The sequence below is a fragment of the Esox lucius genome, chromosome 3 (assembly GCF_011004845.1).
Source record: "Esox lucius isolate fEsoLuc1 chromosome 3, fEsoLuc1.pri, whole genome shotgun sequence".
Classification (NCBI taxonomy): Eukaryota; Metazoa; Chordata; class Actinopteri; order Esociformes; family Esocidae; genus Esox; species Esox lucius.
Genome location: NC_047571.1, coordinates 24,601,332 through 24,627,259, shown reverse-complemented (window position 1 = coordinate 24,627,259; position 25,928 = coordinate 24,601,332). Strand labels below are relative to the sequence as shown.

General features: G+C 41.5%; 1 protein-coding gene across 4 annotated transcripts in view; it reads right to left on the bottom strand.

The window, feature by feature from the left end:
* LOC105022927 (sodium channel protein type 4 subunit alpha) overlaps positions 1-25,928 on the bottom strand; it is a 74,014-nt gene that overhangs the window by 27,540 nt on the left and 20,546 nt on the right. The window contains exons 4-17 of one of the 4 annotated variants that reach the window (XM_034291479.1): positions 22,904-22,993; positions 21,131-21,259; positions 16,846-16,937; positions 16,286-16,528; positions 12,937-13,000; positions 6,926-7,067; positions 5,533-5,730; positions 5,208-5,216; positions 4,861-5,040; positions 4,128-4,538; positions 3,770-3,914; positions 2,990-3,228; positions 1,043-1,216; positions 226-582 (exon numbers count right to left, since the gene is read on the bottom strand). In XM_034291479.1, the coding sequence (XP_034147370.1) occupies positions 226-582; positions 1,043-1,216; positions 2,990-3,228; positions 3,770-3,914; positions 4,128-4,538; positions 4,861-5,040; positions 5,208-5,216; positions 5,533-5,730; positions 6,926-7,067; positions 12,937-13,000; positions 16,286-16,528; positions 16,846-16,937; positions 21,131-21,259; positions 22,904-22,993 (2,473 nt within the window). The remainder of the gene's footprint in view (positions 1-225; positions 583-1,042; positions 1,217-2,989; positions 3,229-3,769; positions 3,915-4,127; positions 4,539-4,860; positions 5,041-5,207; positions 5,217-5,532; positions 5,731-6,925; positions 7,068-12,936; positions 13,001-16,285; positions 16,529-16,845; positions 16,938-21,130; positions 21,260-22,903; positions 22,994-25,928) is intronic. The other 3 variants (XM_034291480.1, XM_034291482.1, XM_034291481.1) reach the window with 3 other exon arrangements.

Here is a 25,928-nt window from a genome sequence, read left to right as displayed (position 1 = left end):
TCTATCCTATGCCTTCTGTATAATCTATAACCCAAATATTCCCCAAAATACTACCAGGTGTGTCAACTTCGAATGCTCGTCATAGTTTTTTTCTAAATGAATAAATGAATTAAATCGACAAAATGTCTATTTTGCTAAACTGTCGCGCAAAATAGAACCCAAAAGATGGGTAAACAATAACAACCTCCTGCTAAACCACTCAACACAGCCATTAACGTGACTCACCACCAGGTTTCCTATGACCATGACCAGCATGAAGACCAAGATGCAGAGCGGCTGTCCGGCCACCTCCATACAGTCCCACATGGTTTCGATCCACTCGCCGCACAGCACCCGGAACACGATGAGGAACGAGTGGAAGAAGTCCTTCATGTGCCAGCGGGGCAGGGTGCAGTCCTTGGAGATCTTACACACGCAGTCCTGGTAGTTCTTCCCAAACAGCTGCATGCCCACCACGGCGAAGATGAAGACGATGATGGCCAGCACCAGGGTCAGGTTGCCCAGGGCGCCCACAGAGTTGCCGATGATCTTGATCAGCGTGTTCAGGGTCGGCCATGACTTGGCCAGCTTGAACACTCGCAACTTTACGAGAACAAGACAGAATAAGTTAGAAATGCCAAGTTGATTATGCTGAGTTATGCTGAACATAACCACAAAAAATAAATGACCGCATGTGAATAAAAGCTTTAGTCCCCTGGGGTAGTACAATTTAAACGCTCTGTATGGCTTAAAGCGATGCAAACAGTGTCTCCGTGATACACCATTGGATTAGCTCCATATGTTTGACACGTATTTGATAAATGTTTACATTGCGAATTTAAATGGGTCACCCACTCCGTAAATCTCATTGATACCACGAAACACAATCACAGTAATGCATATCATATTATACTGCTGTGTCGTTGGGGGGGGGGGTCATGGGATCATCTGAGAGGGAACTTTTGTTTTGATGTAGAATGTTTATATAACAGTCAAGTTATATAAAACTAAAGGAAGACAAACCGAACAGATCACAACAGAAAATGTGACATTGTGACATTACCAGTCTGAAGGATCGCAGGACAGACAGTCCCTCTACATTGGAAAGGCCCAGCTCCATGAGGCTCAGACAGACGATGATGCCGTCGAATATGTTCCATCCCTGCTGAAAGTAGAAGTACGGGTCCATGGCGATCAACTTGAACACCATCTCTGCTGTAAAGATCACCGTGAACACCTGGGAGAGCACACAGATATTAAACAACTACCACATAACCGAAAAGTAGCTTGTGCTGGGAATGACTCTTTCAATGCTCCTCTCCACTAGGCTACTGTATGTACAGTGGGGCAAAGAAGTATTTAGTCAGCCACCAGTTGTGCAAGTTCTCCCACTTAAAATGTAAAAAGAAAATCCAGAAAATCCCATTGTAGGATTTTTTTGTAAATTATTTTGTAAATTCCTCGATAAAATAAATATTTGGTCACCTACAAACAAGCAAGATTTGTGGCACTCACAGACCTGTAACTTCTTGTTTAAGAGGCTCCTCTGTCCTCCACTCGTTACCTGTATTAATGGCACCTGTTTGAACTTGTTATCAGTATAAAAGACACCTGTCCACAACCTCAAACAGTCACACTCCAAACTCCACGATGGCCAAGACCAAAGAGCTGTCAAAGGACACCAGAAACAAAATTGTAGACCTGCACCAGGCTGGGAAGACTGAATCTGCAATAGGTAAGCAGCTTGGTGTGAAGAAATCAACTGTGGAAGCAATTATAAGAAAATGGAAGACCACTGAAAATCTCCCTCAATCCGGGGCTCCACGCAAGATCTCACCCCGTGGGGTCAAAATTATCACAAGAACGGTGAGCAAAAATCCCAGAACCACACGGGGGGACCTAGTGAATGACCTGCAGAGAGCTGGGACCAAAGTAGCAAAGGCTACCATCAGTAACACACAACGCCGCCAGGGACTCAAATCCTGCAGTGCCAGACTTGTCCCCCTGCTTAAGCCAGTACATGTCCAGGCCCGTCTGAGGTTTGCTATAGAGCATTTGGATGGTCCAGAAGAGGATTGGGAGAATGTCATATGGTCAGATGAAACCAAAATATAACTTTTTGGTAAAAACTGAACTCGTCATGTTTGGAGGAGAAAGAATGCTGAGTTGCATCCAAAGAACACCATACCTACTGTGAAGCATGGGGGTGGAAACATCATGATTTGGGGCTGTTTTTCTGCAAAGGGATCGGGACGACTGATCCATGTAAAGGAAAGAATGAATGGGGCCATGTAGCGTGAGATTTTGAGTGAAAACCTCCTTCCATCAGCAAGGGCATTGAAGATGAAACGTGGCTGGGTCTTTCAGCATGACAATGATCCCAAACACACCGCCCGGGCAACGAAGGAGTGGCTTCGTAAGAAGCTTTTCAAGGTCCTGGAGTGGCCTAGCCAGTCACCAGATCTCAACCCCATAGAAAATCTTTAGAGGGAGTTGAAAGTCCGTGTTGCCCAGCACCAGCCCCAAGACATCACTGCTCTAGAGGAGATCTGCATGGATGAATTGGCCAAAATACACGCAACAGTGTGTGAAAACCTTGTGAAGACTTACAGAAAACGTTTGACCTCTGTCATTGCCAACAAAGGGTATATAACAAAGTATTGAGATTAACTTTTGTTATTGATGAAATACTTATTTTCCACCATAATTTACCAATTAATTCATATAAAATCTTACAATGTGATTTTCTGGATTTTATTTCCTCATTTTGTCTCTCATAGTTGAAGTGTACCTATGATGAAAATTACAGGCCTCTCTCATCTTTTTAAGTGGGAGAACTTGCACAATTGGTGGCTGACTAAATACTTTTTTGCACCACTGTACATTTTCAATTGGACATTTCAGTTCACTTAAGTTGCCCACAGTCATAGTGCTTCAGGTGCTATGTGTCCACAGTTGCCATCCTTGCAGAATGTTTGTGGCTATGCAGTTAGGTTCTGGCTTTTCTCACCAGGTTTCCAACGGAGAGCACGTTGTTGAACTCGTCCGTCATGGGGTAGTGCTCCAGGGCCATGAACAGGGTGTTGAGGACGATGCAGATGGTGATGGCCAGGTCCAGGAATGGATCCATCACAATCATTTTCACGTACTCCTTCACCTTCAGCCACCATGGGCAACAGTCCCAGATAAGGTAGGCCTTGGCAAAGTTGTACCAGCATGTGGGGCACTTCTGACGAGACTCCTCCAGCTCTGGAATGGCAGGCAGGTGGTTAGGGTTGGGAAGGATTTCAGGGTGGCAAACACTTAAGTTCCTGGAGTTTTTCCAATTTTCTGGTCATTTCTGCCTGGTTCTGATTTAAAGAATTACAGACTTACAGAAATATTTCAGAACCTCTGTGTTTTTTTGTGTAACACCTATCAATATGTTTACTTTGTTTACTTTCGTAAAGGATTTATAAATGTTTTAGAAGTCTTTTATAAATAGTTAATTAGGAGTTTATTGGAAACACTAGTCTGTTTATAAAAAGTTATGAGTCATTGGTTATATTGTGTGCTAGTCATTTAGCTGTTTGTCATGTGGCTTCACTGGTAATGCTAACTGTTATGGTTTTAAATGCTTAATATGATTTGATTCTACATTACTATTATAACTCTTTTAACAATCCAGTTAAAGTTAATTAGCCATCTGTTAGAAATGACTAAATTGAATTAAGTTATAATAATTTGGTTATGCATTTGCAATGTTGAATAAGCTGGGCGTTAAAAGAGCCTCTGTAAGTTGACCTCTGACCTCTGAATGTACCCTCACCATCCATGGCATCGCTGAAGAAGCTAATGGAGCTTAGACCCCGTTTTCTCCGGTGGTGAGGAACCTCTGTAGCTTCAGGGGACAGCAGGGCTGGTGTGGGGTTTGAATGCTCTATACAGGCGGGTTCCTGGAAGGTATGTAGCACTCTACCAATTAATCAATCAACACAGGTGGGCTACTGGTACAGATATACTTTAATAAAATTGAACATCGTCAATAAACCAGTTGTTCCATTTCAATCACACTCCATTCTGGACCTCCCAAAAAGCAAACAGCAGCACTGCGACAAGGACAAAGGACAAAGGACAAACTCCCTGAAACGAAGAAACCAGTGACCTACTGGAGAATCCTCTCCTCTCACCGTGTCTTCTTTGACCTTCTCCATGCTGCAGGTGGGCAGGGATGTGGGGGTGTGCAGGCCAACGGCGGTGACTCCATTCTGGTCCAGGGAGACATTGAGGCGTCCATTGATGTTGAGGCTGGGGGTTAACACCTGAGAGCCATGACTCTTCACACTGCCCGTCCTTTTGTGCTTGTACCAAGCAGGGCCGATGGTGGAGCCCGCCCGGCTCCTCGCAACAGCATCGCCGTGAACGCTGACCTCGTCGTCCCCGAAGTCGGCCTCGGACACAGCGTGCGGTCGGAAGGAGAATATGCTGGCCTGGCTGCCACGGTGTGTACTGAGGGGGTGGCAGGACATGGCAGCCAGGAGAGGGTGTACAGGCCTGGGAGACACAGGAGGAATGGGAGACTGGAGGGAGAAGGGAGACAGAGAGTGACATGTTGGTTGCAGAAGTTCTGTCAGCTGGGATGTGCCTTTCAGACATTCTTAATGCGTGACATACTTGTCTTTAATACGTGACATACTTGTCTTTAATGTGTGACATACTTGTCTTTAATACGTGACATACTTGTCTTTAATACGTGACATACTTGTCTTTAATACGTGACATACTTGTCTTTAATGTGTGACATACTTGTCAACGTACAAATATTTTCCGATCAATGTTTTGTTCAAGAAGTATACAAGAGTTTCATTATTTTTGGGCAAAGTGCCAAACAATGTAACTTACTACCCGGTCCTCCAGTGGATCAAACTTCTCGTCTGTCTCCTCCTCCAGATCCTCAGACAGCATTCTGTGTGATCTTCTACTGGGCGTCCGTTTAAAACTCCCGCCCAACTTCAGTTTGAATGGAGACAGTTCTGGAGACCTGACTGATTCTGTTTCTTGTTGGCTTCTTCTTGCTGCCATCTTCAGAGACAAATTTAAGTTCACTTCATGAAGACAATAAAATCACAGGTAATGGAAGAATCTTCTATTTGTGTGTGTGTTACCATAAAATTTAACAAAGATGTTAGCTATATGTTAGTAGTGCTACAATCACTATTATGATAGTGTTCCTAAAATTAAATACATACTTTAATTTCCTGATTTTGGCAAAAGAGAAAGGAAATGAGGAAAGGAAAACAAAATGAGTAACATTGATATACACTTACCAATTCATAGTTAAATGTATTATAATCTAATTGTTGAATATAATATGCCACCGCAATACCATTACAACCTACCAATTTAATTAAAATCCACCCTCTGAATGCATGCCTACCCTTGGAATTCAACCGCCTGAATACAAACATACCCTCTAAAAACTGTCTGAATAATAACCAAACAATAATAATAAGAATAAAATAAGAATAAAATTTAAAAAAATTAAATAAATATGGCTGCCTAGATAAAACACACCCTCTGTTCCTTGCGTAATTGCTCCATGGCCAGCTGGAACTCCCTCTCCTTCTGCCAGGCCTCCTGGATGGTGGCCTGGTTTTGCTCCTCATAGGCCATGGCCACTACAGCTAAGATCAGGTTGACAAGGTAGAAGGAACCCAGGAAGATCACCAGCACAAAGAATACCATGTAGGTCTTCCCTGCGGACCGCAGTGTCTGGGAACAGAGGGAGATATACAGTAGCTTGTTAACACACATTTTACTAAATGTATTTCCATTCAAAATACTACTACACCTGACCCCTAACCCGAAATCTTAACTTAACCATAACTCTGAGATGGGAGTGGTAGAAATATTTTGGGCATATTCTCATAAAGTGAAGTTTTCCTGCGGCACATGTAAGATAGAAGACCAATAAAAAGCTGCTCCTAATGGCAACACAGCAAGAAAATAAAAGGTTATGGAGTGCTGGGAAACCTGTTTAGAAACCTGTAAGATTTAACATGACTAATTTGTTATTTTAAATAATGTATCTTCCATTTTCCCTTATGGACATAGATCACAGGAATTAACATTACTGTCGGTGTGCTAAAGCCTGTTGATTAGGTATGTCATGACGTTCAAAAGATTAATCAACATATAGTCTGGCTCCTCTCCCACTTCCAGAAGGACCAGAGCATTTTGGATAGAGGACTTCCTTCCTGACCGATCCAAACAAGTGTTAGTAAACGCTTTCATGTTAAAGAAGCTCATTTCCTCCACCACATTCCCCAGCCAACAACCATGATTGAACGCGCTGACACCCAACCCACCACAAGGGGTCACTAGAGTGCAACCTGATACAGCAGCCCAGTCCGACATCCTACCCAGGTCAGCGCTGACTCAAACTGCACCATGACGTAACAGTTTTATTATTCTAGGACTACAACAATTCTTATTGTTCTCATGGGAATGTTGGTTGTTGTCATGTTCCTCTTGTTTTGACTGATGAACCTGTATGCAGCACGAATTTCATAATTTGCACAATAAATAGATTGATTGAACGGAATGCAATATAGGATAACAGTTCTACGTTGAAACCAGATACCTTTTTTACTGGATAGGCCTAGATTATTATTACTATTATTATGACTGGGTGTACAGTCGCCTAGGATAACTGTATAACCTATACATGAATAAAGAAATGTTCAACTAATAGGATGAACTTTCCTGCCCTCCAGTGGTACTTTAGAAAATGACAACAACTTAAAAGGCAGTAAATATAGAACTTAAAATATATAGCCATTTATTAGTCTCAGAATGATTGAAAGTGTTTCAGTACTTCCTTGAGTTGGTGGCAGCTCAGTTATCAGTAGTTATGTGGTCACAAAGCACGATTTTTACATTGCAGAAGAGCATGGCTGTGTTGTACCTGATGGTACAGGTTTTCCCAGTAGTCTTGTGTCATCAGTCGGAACAGTGCCAGGAAAGCCCATCCGAAGCTGTCAAAGCTGGTGTAGCCATAGTTAGGGTTCCTCCCAATTCTCAGACAGTCAAATCCCTCAGGACATTTCCTGCAATACCCGACAGCTATGGTTAACACACGACAACTTGGCACAACAGTAATATTTTACACATATGTTAATGCCCCTGAGGATGTTACAGTAGTGGCTCATCATAATCAAATCAAATGTTATCAATTATAAAGTAATCACCGGTGAAGAAAAACGAACATTTGAAGTAATCTATATGGAGCTATATACAGAGCTATATACAGGGCTATATCCAGAGCTATATACAGGCCAGGGCTATATACAGAGTTATATACAGGGGTATATCCAGAGCTATATACAGGGCTATATACAGAGTTATATACAGGGCTACATCCAGGGCTATATACAGATTTATATACAGGGCTATATCCAGGGCTATATGCAGAGCTATATCCAGGGCTATATCCAGAGCTATATCCAGAGCTATATCCAGGGCTATATCCAGGGCTATACCCAGGGCTATATCCAGAGCTATATACAGAGCTATATCCAGAGCTATATACAGGGCTATATACAGGGTTATATACAGGGCTATATCCAGAGCTATATACAGGGCTATATCCAGAGCTATATCCAGAGCTATATCCAGGGCTATATCCAGAGCTATATACAGGGCTATATGCAGAGCTATATCCAGGGCTATATCCAGGGCTATATCCAGGGCTATACCCAGGGCTATATCCAGAGCTATATCCAGGGCTATATCCAGGGCTATATCCAGGGCTATATACAGGGTTACATCCAGGATTATATCCAGAGGTAGGGTGTCTGACACAGTGACAGTGATACCTGGCTACGAACAGGTGTAAAGTGGTCTAAAGGCTGTCGACATGTGGCTGTAAATCCTCAAAGGGGGCAAAACAAATGTAAAGTACCCTTACTACACTACCAACCTAAATATGATTAGAACTGAAGAGGACAGTTGGAATTCAGGCCAGAGAGGAGCTTCTAAACTAAAACACAACACTGGAGCAAAAAGGGATTACGTCCATGCCAGATGGATATCAAGTTGTGGTGCACTTTGTTTTGTTACTTTGATGGCCTCCATTTCTGATCTTTATTGTTAACAGGGTCCGATTGCATTTCTGCAGATGTTTCAGTCCACTAGTAGCCGAGAGAGATAGAGAAAGAGAGAGAGAGAGGACAGGCTGTGTCCATGCCAATCTGATAGGAGAATAATTTTAGTAATTGCAGTGAAACAGCTGGGTGGAGGAAGAATCCGTGGGAGAGCAGCTGTACACTGCACTGTGCAGGCCTAGCCAGGCTCCCTCACACAGGGAGGGGAATGCTCTCTGCTTCACAACGCAGACCGAAACCTTCACTGTCCTAGGGTTCTCTACATGCTGTACGTCCATCTGAGAGCAGTCCTAGACCAGTCGTTTTGACCACTTCAAAAGGAGGGCTGTTGAACAAAACAAACTGTAACACCTCTAGTGCACACACACACACACATACACACACATGGCTGTTTCCTACTACTCATCACAATTGTGTGATTAATCCCTTGTTGTGTTGTCATTGTGTTATTGTTAAATGACATGTTTTATTCTTGAAAAATCACAGGTGCATGTTACACACACACACACACACACACACACTATTTATAGACTCAACGGTTCAGCAGCCTTATCATGTACTGTCCTGGCCCAGTCTACTGAAAGGGTTTCATTAAACAATCAGGTCAACAGTGTGTTTAAGCTGTAGAAAATACGGAGGCTGAATCAGATTGAATCTCACCATCACCTGAATATGCTCATGTCACTGTCATGTCAAAGTCATCTGATGTGTACAGTATCACGTCATGAGACATTCCTATAAAAACAAGATAAGTAAATATGGAGGTGCTTTTAAAGGCACTAAAACTGTCCATATTAACTGTTCCCTAGGATATTCTCTCTGGGTCTGTCAGCTCTCTAAATTGATGTTTAGTGTCTCTCTCTCATTTCATCTCTTGCTCATTAAGAAAGACATAAGAAAGGCCAGCAGGCTGAAACCTGACTGCTACAAGATGACAGAGCGCATCATAATAGGTCAAGTGGCAAATGACTGATAAATCCACAAGATTACCATAAAAGAATAATCTTTTGTTAAGCCAGCCATCTCATTGCATGGACTGAAATACTCCATTCTTTGTCTTCACAGAATCATTGATGCATAGTGGCTAAGGCTCCGTCTTAAATAGCACCCTATTCACTACACATTACACAGAGTTAAACCCACTTGGCCCAGGTTAGCACTGTCCATCAAGTCTGACCACTTGGGAGATAAACATAGCTAAACACAAAGTCACAATTTAAGTTGAAGAGAAAAAAGCTAAATGAGTATGTGTGTGTGCATGTCATTACAATACATTTTATACTTTGATTTGGAAACTCAGAGATTACATGTTGGACTATACTCAAAAGATTAAACCCCCTCTACATTCTCCATCCTCCTGCTTCTGACCTGCTTACAGTAATGTCTTCCCTCATGGATGACCACACAAAAGTTCAGCTCAAATGGAACAAAAGGCATGAAAACAGATATTTCTTTATGATTATGTTCCAAGAGTATACTATAGCCAAATCATAAGCAGCTGTAATGCACTGCAACCGCAGCCTGGCTTTTCTGACCAGCTGTCCTCAATCAACATGCCATCTGATTTATCTGATTCAACAGGAATACAGGGCTGGTCCCAGGCTTTTAGGGGCCCAGAGTGAAAGGTGTAAGTAAATAAAAACGTGCCCATTTTGCCATGAGTTGGGAAAAAAGTTGAAGCAGATTTTCAGCTTGTTTCCTGTAAAAATAAAATCAAAACAAAAGATCTGCTAAATTATTCTTAACAATAACTTTGGTAAAATGGGTTTGGCCCTGAAGTGCTTGTCAGCACCAGCGACAGTTAAATGGCCTACTATAAGGAGTCATCTAGATCATAGGGAGTCGGGACAACCGTTGACTAGCATTAACCACACCAACCGTGAATGCGCCCAGCCAATTAAAACCAGCACATGCCAGACTCCTGGGCATTATCTATCAGCTGTGACTAGGAATCAGACTGTAATGACGGAGCGGTACCGCCAGGGAAAGACTTTAACGCTGCAGCACATTCAGAGTCCCAAAATTCCTGGAATCCTACAACAACCTGGTAGAATTCAATGTTGCCATTATATCAAACAAAAGGGACTGAGAAAAACCTCGTGGAGGTCATGGACAACTGGACACATTACCTTTTGCCTGGTCAATACCAGTATTATCAGATAGCTGGGCAGATGGATTAATCAAACGAAACATATTTAGCTGTCGGTGTACATTATGGTCACCCTAGCAGGCAAGGATCCTAAACTAACATTTAAGTTGCTTGTTAGTAGGGACATTCCTGCCACTCATTTTCCCCTCTCCCTGTGTCAATGTCTTTCCCTTATCCTCCCTTATCTGTTGTGATCGAAACAGCCATTATCAAACCTCTACCAACCCCAATGCAAAAAGAGACCTACAAGGCCAGGTAGAGATTAAAAACAGACTCAGATGTGAATTAGGAGGGAATTCCATCTTGTTAATCATGTTTCCGTGTGTTTGTTATTCCCACAAATGCTTCAATTCCAACACTGTGTGAGCTAGAAATGCATGTACATATTACATTTACATTTTAGTCATTTAGCAGATACTTTTATCCAAAGTGACTTACAGTAAGTACAGGGCCATTTTCCCAGAGCAACATAGGGTGAAGAGCAGGAGGGACAACACTGAAGGTCATGGCTAGAAATAGACTGGCATCACTGACATACTTCACCAGGTAAGAACCAAATGATGTCACCCTCTCCGTCATTCTGTCCTCATCTATCCTCTTTTCCCTTTAACTTCAAAACAAATTATTGGATCATTTTTCCCGCATCAGATTAAGCCTGAGGCTGTGTGTTTGTTTTTGGGGGATATTGTGAGAGATTAAGTTCTAAGTCAGTAGAGCCGGCAGGGCCCTGGCCCCCCTCCCTGTGTGTGAGTGTAAGAACGTCTCGCCGTTCAGACAGGGATGCTTACAACAATACAAGACCCTTGCAGGAATTCCCTCAGTAAAACAAAACCAGATACATACAGGGTAAGCACAATTAAGTTCAATTCACCAGCATTACAACCAAATAAACCGGCACATGATTAACTACAACCATTTAACAAGTCTGCAATTAAACATCGCATAGCATATCATTTATAAAAACATTTTAATATGGAATAAATGCCAGGGAATGTAAACAGAATGAGGTATTGTTGTTAAACCTTGTTCCCAGACTGCTTACACGGTAAGGATACCAATATGTCATTTTGTCATTTGTGTGAACTATCCCTTTAAGCGATTAACAGAAACACCTAATATATAAGCCATTAGTTGAAAAATCCTGGGATTTCAAATTCCCAGATGGGTATTTAGTTTGATATAACCCCGGGGGGACACACTGGCATGGCCGGAGTCATAGGTCCCTCCCGTTGTGACTGTTTCAAAAGGCTTCGGATTTATGGGATTATAGAGAGCGTGGGCTGAGTAGCCATATTTGGAAGGTTTCACACTGTAGCCTTTGATTGGGAATGGAACAGGGACCATCCGACCAGAGACAAGATGACTCCACTGTTAAAATGATTCTTCATGTTCACAGTTGACATGCATTATATCTTCTATGGCATAATTGTATTAAAAAAAAAAGCTACTGTCCACTACAGAACCTGGTTCCATACAGAGATCACAGTGCTGTAACCTACAGCTACTGTCCACTACAGAACCTGGTTCCATACAGAGATCACAGTGCTGTAGCCTACAGCTACTGTCCACTACAGAACCTGGTTCCATACAGAGAACACAGAACTGTAACCTACAGCTACTGTCCACTACAGAACCTGGTCCCATACAGAGAACACAGTGCTGTAACCTACAGCTACTGTCCACTACAGAACCTGGTTCCATACAGAGAACACAGAACTGTAACCTACAGCTACTGTCCACTACAGAACCTGGTTCCATACAGAGAACACAGTGCTGTAACCTACAGCTACTGTCCACTACAGACCCTGGTTCCATACAGAGAACACAGAACTGTAACCTACAGCTACTGTCCACTACAGACCCTGGTTCCATACAGAGAACACGGTGCTGTAACCTACAGCTACTGTCCACTACAGAACCTGGTTCCATACAGAGAACACGGTGCTGTAACCTACAGCTACTGTCCACTACAGACCCTGGTTCCATACAGAGAACACAGTGCTGTAACCTACAGCTACTGTCCACTACAGACCCTGGTTCCATACAGAGAACACGGTGCTGTAACCTACAGCTACTGTCCACTACAGAACCTGGTTCCATACAGAGAACACGGTGCTGTAACCTACAGCTACTGTCCACTACAGACCCTGGTTCCATACAGAGAACACGGTCCGGTAGCTAGGCCAGTGTACACACCACAGGACTCTGGTTAACCTAATCGTGTCATAGAGCTTTTGAAATGATGAAATCCCAAAAGGATCCAGCCCCCAACCCCCTCCCCAGCTGGCAGGGCAGCACAGGCTGCTCTGCGGACCACACAGAGAGGTTGTTCCCATGGAAGAGCTAGCGATTAACCGCCACATGTCATCTTCCGTGCTTCCCCTCACACGGTAGATCAGGGCTATAGTATGACACGCTATATAGGCTATACCCACACTAGCACAGTGTAAGGATTGGCTCTGGCTCGCTGAGGGGGAGGACAGACCATGTAGTGGAAATGTGGACAGAGAAGAGCTGCGGCATTATCCGATCTGGACAAGCAGAAGACATGGAAACTGTGCCTGACTCTCACACGCTGCACCCTCTCCAGCCTCTCCCTATGCCTGAACAGAAGCCATGCAGAGACAGACGTCATAACAATAGCCAGTACAGGCGAAGACTTACCCAGCATCCTGTCCATATCCACATATTAAGGCATCCTTTGCACCTTCAACTTTGTAGAAATTATCTGAAGAGGAAAAAAGGAACATTACTGCCACCACATTTAAAGACAGAGACATTTGGCCAGTACAGGTGAACTTAACCAATAGAGGTGAATCTGACTAGTAGATGGTAAACCTGACTAGGGGACGTAAGTCTGACCAGTGGAAAGTGAATCTAACCAGTTGAGATCAATCTGACCAGTAGAAAGTGAATCTGACCAGTAGATGGTGAATCTGACCAGTAGAGGTCAATCTGACCAGTAGATGGTGAATCTGACCAGTAGAGGTCAATCTGACCAGTAGATGTTGAATCTGACCAGCAGAAATTTAATCTGACCAGTAGAAAGTGAATCTAACCATTTGAGATCAATCTGACCAGTAGAAAGTGAATCTGACCAGTAGAAAGTGAATCTGACCAGCAGAGGTCAATCTAACCAGTAGAGGTCAATCTGACCTGTGAATGGTGAATCTGACCAGTAGAAAGTGAATCTGACCAGTAGATGGTGAATCTGACCAGTAGAGGTCAATCTGACCAGTAGATGGTGAATCTGACCAGTAGAAGTCAATCTGACCAGTAGATGTTGAATCTGACCAGCAGAAATTTAATCTGACCAGTAGAAAGTGAATCTAACCATTTGAGATCAATCTGACCAGTAGAAAGTGAATCTGACCAGTAGAAAGTGAATCTGACCAGCAGAGGTCAATCTAACCAGTAGAGGTCAATCTGACCTGTGAATGGTGAATCTGACCAGTAGAAAGTGAATCTGACCAGTAGATGGTGAATCTGACCAGTAGAAGGTGAATATGACAAGTAGAAGGTGAATCTGAGCAGTAGATGGTGAATCTGACCAGTAGAAGATGTATCTGACCAGTAGAAGGTGAATATGACAAGTAGAAGGTGAATCTGAGCAGTAGATGGTGAATCTGACCAGTAGAAGATGTATCTGACCAGTAGATGGTGAATCTGACCAGTAAAAGATGAATCTGACCAGTAGATGGTGAATCTGACCAGTAGAAGGTGAATCTGACCAGTAGAAGATGAATCTGACCAGTAGAAAGTGAATCTGACCAGTAGATGGTGAATCTGACCAGTAGAAGGTGAATCTGACCAGTAGAAAGTGAATCTGACAGAATTCACCTCTGAATGTGATCGGTGATGCAGACAAGTGATAACTAAGGCAGAGCAGGGAACTGTCCATTATATGCATGGTGCTGAAACATTACTCAGCTGTCCACGTGCTAATATGAATCCCCAAAAATGACTAACATAGCAGGAGGAATAAAAACATGTATGATTGTGGAACATTGTACACCACTGTGCATTGTGGAAATACATTGAAGGGAGTTACACATTTCAGGGTTTGATTTAGAGTGAAAAGTTTTTGAAAGACACCAACCGTGTGAACCTGAAAAATGTGACAAAGCATATAAAAGCATGATGTCAAGGCTGCAAAATTGGCAACAAGATCATTGTTGTTTGTTTTCACTAGTAACTTTCAACCATTTGTGAGATCAGATTTCATTATAGGACTTTTCCACACATAACCAACGGGGCTGCGACGTTATTACCTCTTTAGTTACACCCAGTGGATTCTTGGGAATATCGATAATTAATGATGATACATTTTTGAATATATTTTGCCTTTTAAGATCAGATTTACAGAAATTAGCATTTAAAGACAATTTAAATAAGGATTCATATATAAAGTTTATGTACAAATACATACCTATAAAATACCAATTCAAATTGCAATGTTGCAGAACTTATGGACATTGTAAACCAATTGCATATATTAGCTTAGTCCACTCTGAAAAATAAAGGAATAAGAAATGTACTGGCCAGTGCAGAAATCTTTATACATTTCATAAACAACTGTTCCAGAAACAAATAACACAACAGTAAAACAGTTGACCTACCAGCATTATCACTGTTGATCTCTACTCACCTGCCAACCTACCTTCATTATCACCGTTGATCTCTATTGACCTGCCAGCCTCCCTTCATTATCACCGTTGATCTCTATTGACCTGCCAGCCTCCCTTCATTATCACTGTTGATCTCTATTGACCTGCCAGCCTCCCTTCATTATCACCGTTGATCTCTATTGACCTGCCAGCCTCCCTTCATTATCACTGTTGATCTCTATTGACCTGCCAGCCTCCCTTCATTATCACTGTTGATCTCTATTGACCTGCCAAACTAACTTCATTATCACTGTTGATCTCCATTGAACTGCCAACCTACCTTCATTATCACTGTTGATCTCTAATGACCTGCCAGCCTCCCTTCATTATCACTGTTGATCTCAATTGACCTGCCAAACTAACTTCATTATCACTGTTGATCTCCATTGAACTGCCAACCTACCTTCATTATCACTGTTGATCTCTATTGACCTGCCAACCTTCCTTTATTATCACTTTGGATCTCTATTGACCTGCCAACCTACCTTCATTATCACTGTTGCTCTCTATTAACCTGCCAGCCTCCATTCATTATCACTGTTGATCTCTATTGACCTGCCAACCTAACTTCATTATCACTGTTGATCTCAATTGACCTGCCAACCTAACTTAATTATCACTGTTGATCTCTATTGACCTGCCAACCTACCTTCATTATCACTGTTGACCTTTATTGACCTGCCTGCCTCCCTTCATTATCACTGTTGATCTCTATTGGACTGCCAACCTACCTTCATTATCACTGTTGATATCTATTGACCTGCCAACCTTCCTTTATTATCACTTTGGATCTCTATTGACCTGCCAACCTACCTTCATTATCACTGTTGCTCTCTATTAACCTGCCAGCCTCCATTCATTATCACTGTTGATCTCTATTGACCTGCCAACCTAACTTCATTATCACTGTTGATCTCAATTGACCTGCCAACCTAACTTAATTATCACTGTTGATCTCTATTGACCTGCCAACCTACCTTCATTATCACTGTTGACCTTTATTGACCTGCCTGCCTCCCTTCATTATCACTGTTGATCTCTATTGGACTGCCAACCTACCTTCATTATCACTGTTGATCTCTATTGACCTGCCAACCTTCCTTTATTATCACTTTGGATCTTTATTGACCTGCCAACCTACCTTCATTATCACTGTTGCTCTCTATTGACCTGCCAGCCTCCATTCATTACCACTGTTGATCTCTATTGACCTGCCAACCTAACTTAATTGTCACTGTTGATCTCTATTGACCTGCCAACCTACCTTCATTAACACTGTTGACCTTTATTGATCTGCCAGCCTACATTAATTATCACTGTTGATCTCTATTGACCTGCCAGCCTACCTTCATTGGTGATGAAGTCATTCATGGAATTCCAGGTCCGGTTGTTGCAGATGAACGTGTCATTGACGTTGTAGGATGAGTTTACACAGTGTGCAGCACTGCGGACACACTTCTGTCGTAGGATGCCCATGAAGAGCTGCAGTCCAATGAGGGCAAATACGCTCAGACAGAACACTGTCAGGATCATAACATCTGCCAGCTTTTTCACTGACTGGATAAGAGCACCTACAATAGTCTTGAGACCTGAGGAAGATACAAACACTAGGTTATACAATGCCCACTATTCACTTGTTAGTACATTATTTCTATAAAACTCTTCATAACATAATCGTCCCAACTATTATCGTAGGTTTACAGGAAAAAGAGATGAGTCCTTTGAAGGATTTTGATCTACATTTGATCTTTATCAGCTATGCAATTTTCTGCAAGGCTTTAGACTTATCAGAGACGGACAAATTAGACATTGTCCACAGTAAAAGAGGCACTGAAAATACACCACACAATATAACTTCAGTTTGGTCAAAGCAACCAGTTTTTCTCCTTCTCCAAGTTTCTCTCACCTGGGATGACAGAGATGGTCTTCAGTGCTCTGAGGACTCTAAACGTTCTCAACGCGGAGACGTTTCCAAGGTCCACAAACTCTGTCAGATACCTACAACATGATGAAAGGCAGTGAAGACGATGCAGCACTGGCTGACTGAGCAGAGATCAGACGGATTAGGAGTATCCATCATGGGGTTCAAAGACACCGGATGAACGGACACGTGGAACATCAAAGGTCTAAGGCAATCCACAGTATATTCAATTATCTCTGTCGCTTGATCAAATAATGAATCTCCAGCCCCCTCATACGTCAACTAGAGTAGAAGGGATTCTGCGTCATTATACAGCAGAAGTGGTAGCTCTATATATCTGGAAAACAGTGTTGTACAGATCAAAAACAAATCACACCCATTTGGAGAAGCAGTAATAAGCAGCTGATACAATAAGAACCTCTCCGTGCCTTTGTTTGTGTAAAAAGCTGAGTGTTGAGGCTGAAGAAATGTAACCCCTATGAAATTCATTGTCGGAGCTATGGATGCAAGGACTGACTATCCATGATATCTAAATGTAACCATGTTTTCGACCAAGTCTGGCGCTCAATCCTCTAATCAGGGACTTATTTAGACCTGGCCTGAGACACCAGGTGGGTGAAATGAACGATGAGGTAGAACGTGAAACAAAATACAAAACCGTTTCTTTGCACAACGGTTCAACTCTTCTTCTTTGCACAACTGTTCAATCAGCAATCAGTTCTTATTCATGCATAAAAGAGGTCACCCTTATGTTGCTATTTGCAACAATGGACCTAGCAAGGGGGCGGTGAAACGGGTAAAGATGTGTGGCGGTGGAGTAGCTCAAAGGGGAAACAAAGAACTCAAGTTTTAGATGGAAGGTGTCCCACAATTATTGACCATGTTGTCAATCATGGCCTTTTCATGACAGAGGCTGGGCAGCACAAGAATGGCAATTGGTTATAGTTACAATGCTTCACCACACTGTACCCCTACAGTTCAATACAGTGGGGAGAACAAGTATTTGATACACTGCCAATTTTGCAGGTTTTCCTACTTGCATGTAGAGGTCTGTAATATTTATCATAGGTACACTTCAACTGTGAGAGACAGAATCTAAAACAAAAATCCAGAAAATCACATTGTATGATTTTTAAATAATTTATTTGTATTTTATAGCATGACATACGTATTTGATCACCTACCAACCAGTAAGAATTCCAGCTCTCACAGACCTGTTAGTTTTCCTTTAAGAAGCCCTCCTGTTCTCCACTCATTACCTGTATTAACTGCACCTGTTTGAACTCGTTACCTGTATAAAAGACACCTGTCCACACACTCAATCAAACAGACGCCAACCTCTCCACAATGGCCAAGACCAGAGAGCTGTGTAAGGACATCAGGGATAAAATTGTAGACCTGCACAAGGCTGGGATGGGCTACAGGACAATGGGCAAGCAGCTTGGTGAGAAGGCAACAACTGTTGGCGCAATTATGAGAAAATGGAAGAAGTTCAAGATGACGGTCAATCTCCCTCGGTCTGGGGCTCCATGCAAGATCTCACCTAGTTGTGCATTAATGATCATGAGGAAGGTGAGGGATCAGCCCAGAACTACACGGCAGGACCTGGTCAATGACCTGAAGAGAGCTGGGACCACAGTCTCAAAGAAAACCATTAGTAACACACTACGCCATCATGGATTAAAATCCTGCAGCGCACGCAAGGTCCCCCTGCTCAAGCCAGCGCATGTCCAGGCCCGTCTGAAGTTTGCCAATGACCATCTGGATGATCCAGAGGAGGAATGGGAGAAGGTCATGTGGTCTGATGAGACAAAAATAGAGCTTTTTGGACTAAACTCCACTCGCCGTGTTTGAAGGAAGAAGAAGGATGAGTACAACCCCAAGAACACCATCCCAACCGTCAAGCATGGAGGTGGAAACATCATTCTTTGGGGATGCTTTTCTGCAAAGAGGACAGGACGACTGCAACATATTGAAAGGAGGATGGATGGGGCCAAGTATCGCAAGATCTTGGCCAACAACCTCCTTCCCTCAGTAAGAGCATTGAAGATGGGTCGTGGCTGGGTCTTCAAGCATGACAACGACCCGAAACACACAGCCAGGGCAACTAAGGAGTGGCTCCGTAAGAAACATCTCAAGGTCCTGGAGTGGCCTGCCAGTCTCCAGACCTGAACCCAATAGAAAATCTTTGGAGGGAGCTGAAAGTCTGTACTGCCCAGCGACAGCCCCGAAACCTGAAGGATCTGGAGAAGGTCTGTATGGAGGAGTGGGCCAAAATCCCTGCTGCAGTGTGTGCAAACCTGGTGAAGAACTACAGGAAACGTATGATCTCTGTAATTGCAAACAAAGGTTTCTATACCAAATATTAAGTTCTGCTTTTCTGATGTATCAAATAGTTATATCATGCAATAAAATGCAAATTAATTACTTAAAAATCATACAATGTGATTTTCTAGATTTTTGTTTTAGATTCTGTCACTCACAGTTGAAGAGTACCTATGATAAAAATTATAGACTTCTACATGCTTTGTAAGCGGGAAAACCTGCAAAATCGGCAGTGTATCAAATACTTCTCCCCACTGTATATGTGTAAAATATATTTTTGACATAGCTTTGTTTTTTAAGTGATTTGTTACCTTAATGTAATATATTATATATATGTTGCTTCAATTATGATTGAGAAAAGAAAGAACTCAAGCATGTGTAAAATATTTTACTAAAATTGTAAATATAATATATTGTGATATTGTAATATGTAAAACAATATTGTAATATTGTCGACTTTTGTCATTTCCATCCATATTTCCTAATTAGAAAATGTGCATTAAAAGGCATAAATAGAAATATCTGTTGTCCCATTACATATTAAAATGAATTGTCCTTGTACATTTTAACTGACTTAATTAACTGAGCAGTGAAACGTTTTGATATGTGAGGAAGGCTATTTCAAAAAACTAGGCTATAATATTTATAAAAGTTAACAATTTAGTGGTAGTTCCAAAGCCGAACAAATCTGCACCGCCCTGGGCGTATTTTGGTTTTAAGCTAAATGAAAGGTGAGCCCAATCATTGTGAGGTGGTGAATTGTCAGATTTTGTACTGTACCAGAAAGATGCCGCCCAAAAGCGCAAATAACACATATCTGAAGAACAACCTCTCGATACATCACCTGTCGTTTTAGGTCGACAATATTATTTGGCTTACACTATAGGCTAGCAGTGGCAAACAATTTACCATATAAACAATTACATTGTTAATCACTATTATTTGTACAACAATTAATCGTCAACTAAAATGTCATAATCTTGACAGCCCTATATATTCATAAGTTTAATAAGTTGTATTGGAGCAAGTGGTTGATTTGGTTTTATCCATTGAATGTTTTGAGAGTGTTAGTACATTTTCATGTTTTGAGAGTTTTAGTGCAAATTAAACTTTTCATTTAGGACATCAATAATTCAGTTTTGGCCAGCATGTTTATGCATGTTTTGAAAAAGTGAATTCTGTTTGGACAAAAGTACATAAGCAATTGAGATTAAAAAACAATCATACTTTTTTTCATATAGTTTTGCGGGTGAAATAGAGTTAATGTAAAACTATGCTCCTTATAGGTCATTGTGCTTTAAATTTAATACAGATTCAAACAATGCCAACAACCCAGTGGGAACTGCTGTACTTCACATGCAGGGTCTTACAGAAAACATATCACACACAGTTTATCACACAGTGTATCACACACAGTACATATCCTGAAATATAAACAACCGAACACTGAATACTGACCCACTTACAAGAGCGTTACTAATGATGACAAGGATGATGTGGACTTTACTTATTCTGGTTGTTCTGGTTGTTCAGCAATTTGGAAATAATTTAACTACAGTAGTTAGATACCCAGTGACCAGTATTGTAACAGGTGTGTAGCTGAGCATCATTTAGAGAGTGGCAGCTTAGTGAACCTGGCCCAAGCTACTGCCTATCCCCCTGGCTCAAGCGGTGTAAAGCAGCATGGAGAGGTCGGTACCCATTAGTCCATGCCTTCATTCATAATCCTCCCTGACATCCTTTAGTTCACTCTCAGACCTCCATTCACAATGCAACACTGTAACCCACTGTGTAAAAAAAAAAGGATTGAATCACATTGTTTCCACGTCATTTCAAACAAGAATATCTCTGAGATGTATCTTGAATCAACGTGGAAACAATGTGGATGGCAAATACCAAAGAAGTTGTAAAGATAGTAAGATGGGAGAGACTGGATGATACTTACGCCATGGAGATAACACTAAAATCTAGCCAGTTCCATGGATCTCTCAGGAAGGTGAAAGGTCCAACACAAAATCCTCTTGCAAATATTTTTATCATGGACTCAAAGGTGTAGATACCGGTGAACGTGTACCTGAGAAACATTGGTGCATATAAACAACAATTTAAGGGAAAAGACTGTCAGTAAGTGGGAAAACTACAAACAATCTGGGATTGTGTGCAGTCTGGGGGCAAATTTCAAGCTAGTGAAAAAAACACAGATCCCTTTGTCCACAGGTGTTTTGTAGCTAGCTTCACATAGCAAAGATGTAGAATGCAATGCAGACATGGACTCCATAGCGATAGTTAATCTGGGATAACACACTGGCCTGCGGCTTTATATGGTAGCTAAGACATTATCTACCTAACATCAGTTGAAAATGCAAAACCTTGCTTGCCTAACATCTAATATGTTAGGCAAACCTTGCTTGCCTAATATCCTTCATTTTCTTAAAGTTTCCTAAGAAGTTTAACTACCATTAATGTCAAGCAAATTTGACCTGAATCTGGATTTTGTCAAATACAACTCACTTATAACACGTTTTCTTCAATGTCTATGCTACAAAATCATCGGCACATGACTTCCTTGAAACCATTTTCTTGAAACAAGGGGCCTTGCTCATTTATTCCCTATTGACTGGAATTGGAATGGAATTGGCCTCAACCATGATAAACAACAGGACATGAGGCAATGGATTAACTGAAGACAGATTTGGTGAAAAACATAGTATTTTGAGTGACTCCGCATGTACTCAATCAACTACTGAAAGAAAAATAAAGCATTCATCATATTCCAATTAACAAAATATAACTCAGCACAACCTGATGAAAACATTACTGCACCATGGCAAGCTTTCATTCTTATGTGGCATTCCAAAAGCCCCCTACCTCGCTTAAAAGGATAGGTTCACCTAGCTTCCTATTTGGGTGAAATTTTGCTTACCCTGAGTTGTTTCTGAGTGCTCGTTTCTCACAACAAGCCACTATTCACCTCAGTCCCAGTCTGGAATTAGCATTATTAGCATCATCCAAATTCATGTATTGAAACTGTGTGTCCCGAGCAACAAAAGCTGCATTCCAAGCGGAAACCTACTCCAAAAAACACTTCAAAATGTTGTATTCCTAAATCTAATATTAAACTAAACTGACACTTCCTGTATATACCGGTCAGTTTTGTTCACAAAATTGCATCAATATCCCCTTTTAGTTTCAATGTAACTTTGTGAGCAACTCCAGAATAACCACAAAGCATTCGCTAGCTACTGATGACATCATTGTCGAATAACAGAGGCTTTGTGACCAAATTCTGATGACTGTTTCGTCAGTATGCATTAAACAAATCGATGCTACTGCAGTGTGACAGATTACTGAATTTTTTGTTTACTGAGTTTTTTTTGTTTGTTTCCACTGCCAATGCAGCTTTTGTGACTTGGGACGCACAATTTAAATTCATGAATTTGGATGATGCTAATAATGCTAATTCCAGGCTGGGTCAGAGGTGAATAACGGGTTGCTGTGAAAAATGACTCCATTGGCCAAGAACAACTCAGTGGAATTTCGCCCAAATAAGCCAAATTTTACACATATATTAATCTAGGTCAAACTATCCCTTTAATCTAGGTTACATGCATTTAAAATAACTTACCAGTCAAGACAGTTGAAGTTCCTATCATAAGAGAACAAGTGACTTCACAATCCAGAGAAAATCACCCTGAGTAGGGGTGAATTGTATACTTACTCTAGATACTTGGTCCAAGGAGCAGGGTCGGACATGGCCATGAAGAAACAGTTGGTAAGAATAGTGCACATAATGAACAAGCTGAATAATGTGAAGAAAGGGTTAAGGAAGAAATTGAAGAAATGGTGTGTCAATGTTATCACATACTGCACAAACCACTTAGTGCTGTTTTTTTGTTAGTAATGTAATTCAGGGAAGTAGCTGTGCTTTCAACGAAAAATAATCCTATGAAATATGTCCATAAGGATGATAAACTCACTGGCCTTACGGGCCTGATGCATTACCACTATGTCCAGCTTAAAACATGAGGACTGCACGAATCTGCTGAAAACTCCACAATAACACCTCAGTAATTCAACAATGCAGTGGGCAACTCTAATATATACTGATAGAAGAAAACACATAAATGGACATTTATAGTTGAAAAACGTAATAAATCGATTCTACGATTATTCACAGAAACATCTTCATAAAAATGACATTTAGGATTTAATGTTGCGTGGATGACAATGTATTCTTACTTTTAAAATCTTCACTTCTAATTAGGGAGGGATTTAGACCTGGGATACCAGGTGGGTGAAATTAATTATCAGTTAGAACAGACAGCCCCCGGATAGTGAAAGCTCAGCATCATTCTAGATATACCCTCCAGTACTGTACAAAACCTAGAGATACCCTCTAGTACCATATAGAACCCACAGATAAACTTCAGTACCATACAGATCCTATAGACACCCTCCAGTATCGAACAGATCCTATAAATAACCTCCAGTACCGTACAGAACCTAAAGAAATCATCCAGTACCATACTGAACGTATACTATATATATATATATATATATATATATATATATATATATATATACACTCCAGTACTTTATAGAACCTATAGATACCCTCCAATACCATACCTAACATTGAGATACCCTACAGTACCATACAGAACCTATAGATACCTTCCAGTACAGTACAGAACCTATAGATACCCTCCAGTACCCTACAGAACCTATAGACACCCTCCATTACAGTACAGCACCTATAGATACCCTCCAGTACCCTACAGAACCTATGGATACCCTCCAGTACAGTACAGAACATATAGATACACTCCAGTACAGTACAAAACCTAGAGATACCCTCCAGTACAGAACATATAGATACACTCTTGTACGCTACAGAACCTATAGATACCCTCCAGTACCCTACAGAACCTATAGATACCCTCCAGTACAGTACAGAACCTATAGATACCCTCCAGTACAGTACAGAACCTAGAGATACCCTCCAGTACAGTACAGAACCTAGAGATACCCTCCAGTGCCCATACATATTTCATTCATTAGAACAGTGGTCAAAATCCTCTCCTTTGGGTCCTTAAATGTTCTCACAGATCTGATTAACAGTGAACAAGATGAACTGATTCACTATTCAAGAGCTTAAGAATCATTTGACGAGTTAAATTAGGAGTGCTATAGCATAGGAATTGTTCAAATATGGAATGACTGAGTAATGGGGGCGTGCAAGAAGAGATTTGAAACTCTGCAGTAGAGAACAGGAAGGAGGGATCCCGTGCATGCAAAGGACAAGCAGGGCCGGCTGTCTGAGAACTAAGAGGCAGCCGTCACGTGACATAAAATCTCCTTGCTCTTATTTCATTTTGGAGATTAAGAGCGGCAGATCAGGGGATTTGATTGGCGATGCCAGGGAGGAACATCACAAAGCTGTTTCAAAAATGTGACTATGGTAAAATCCAATAGGATCCTACCAGGGGAATTTGTAAATATTCTAAATTGGCTTATCGTACAGTGTAACAGAGGTTCCCAAACTGGGTGCAGTGGTACCCTGCAGTGCAATGACGACAGGCAAGGGGTGCCATGACCAATCACTACTTATTATAATAATTAACTGGCTTTGTTAAAAGAATGTGTTCAAGGTTACTTTTTTCTAAATTAAATAAATATCCATCAAAATGAATCAGTTTGAATGATTTGGGAAAAAAACATGTACATTCAGTACAGTAAGCCTATATCAATACTAAACAGGTATGGTGCAAATCATTTTGTTTTGTTTTTAAAAGTTGGGGTCCCTTGAAAATCACTATGAAGGCGTGCCATGGTTTAGAAAAGTTTGGAAATCGCTGTAGTATAGCACACTATGACAGGATGTGGCTTTTGTTATTATTTGGAGACAAATTGGGATTTTTTATATACAGTGGGAGAACAAGTATTTGATACACTGCAGATTTTGCAGGTTTTCCCTCTTACAAAGCATGTAGAAGTCTATAATTTTTATCATAAGTACTCTTCAACTGTGAGTGACGGAATCTAAAACAAAAATCCACAAATCACATTGTATGATTTTTAAGTAATTAATTTGCATTTTATTGCATGACATAAGTATTTGATACATCAGAAAAGAAGAACTTAATATTTGGCACAGAAACCTTGTTTGCAATTACAGAAATCATACATTTCCTGTTGTTCTTGACCAGGTTTGCACACACTGCAGCAGGGATTTTGGCCCACTCCTCCATATAAACCTTCTCCAGATCCTTTAGGTTTCGGGGCTGTTGCTGGGCAATACGGACTTTCAGCTCCCTCCAAAGATTTTCTATTGGGTTCAGGTCTGGAGACTGGCTAGGCCACTCCAGGACCTTGAGATGTTTCTTACGGAGCCACTCCTTAGTTGCCCTGGCTGTGTGTTTCGGGTCGTTGTCATGCTTGAAGACCCAGCCATGACCCATCTTCAATGCTCTTACTGAGGGAAGGAGGTTGTTGGCCAAGATCTCGTGATACATGGCCCCATCCATCCTCCCCTCAATCCCCTCAAAACTTCAGACAGGCCTGGACAAGCACTGGCTTGAGCAGGGGGACCTTGCGTGCGCTGCAGGAATTTAATCCATGATGGCGTAGTGTGTTACTAATGGTTTTCTTTGAGACTGTTGGTTTTCCCAGCTCTCTTCAGGTCATTGACCAGGTCATTGACCAGGTCCTGCCGTGTAGTTCTGGGCTGATCCCTCACCTTC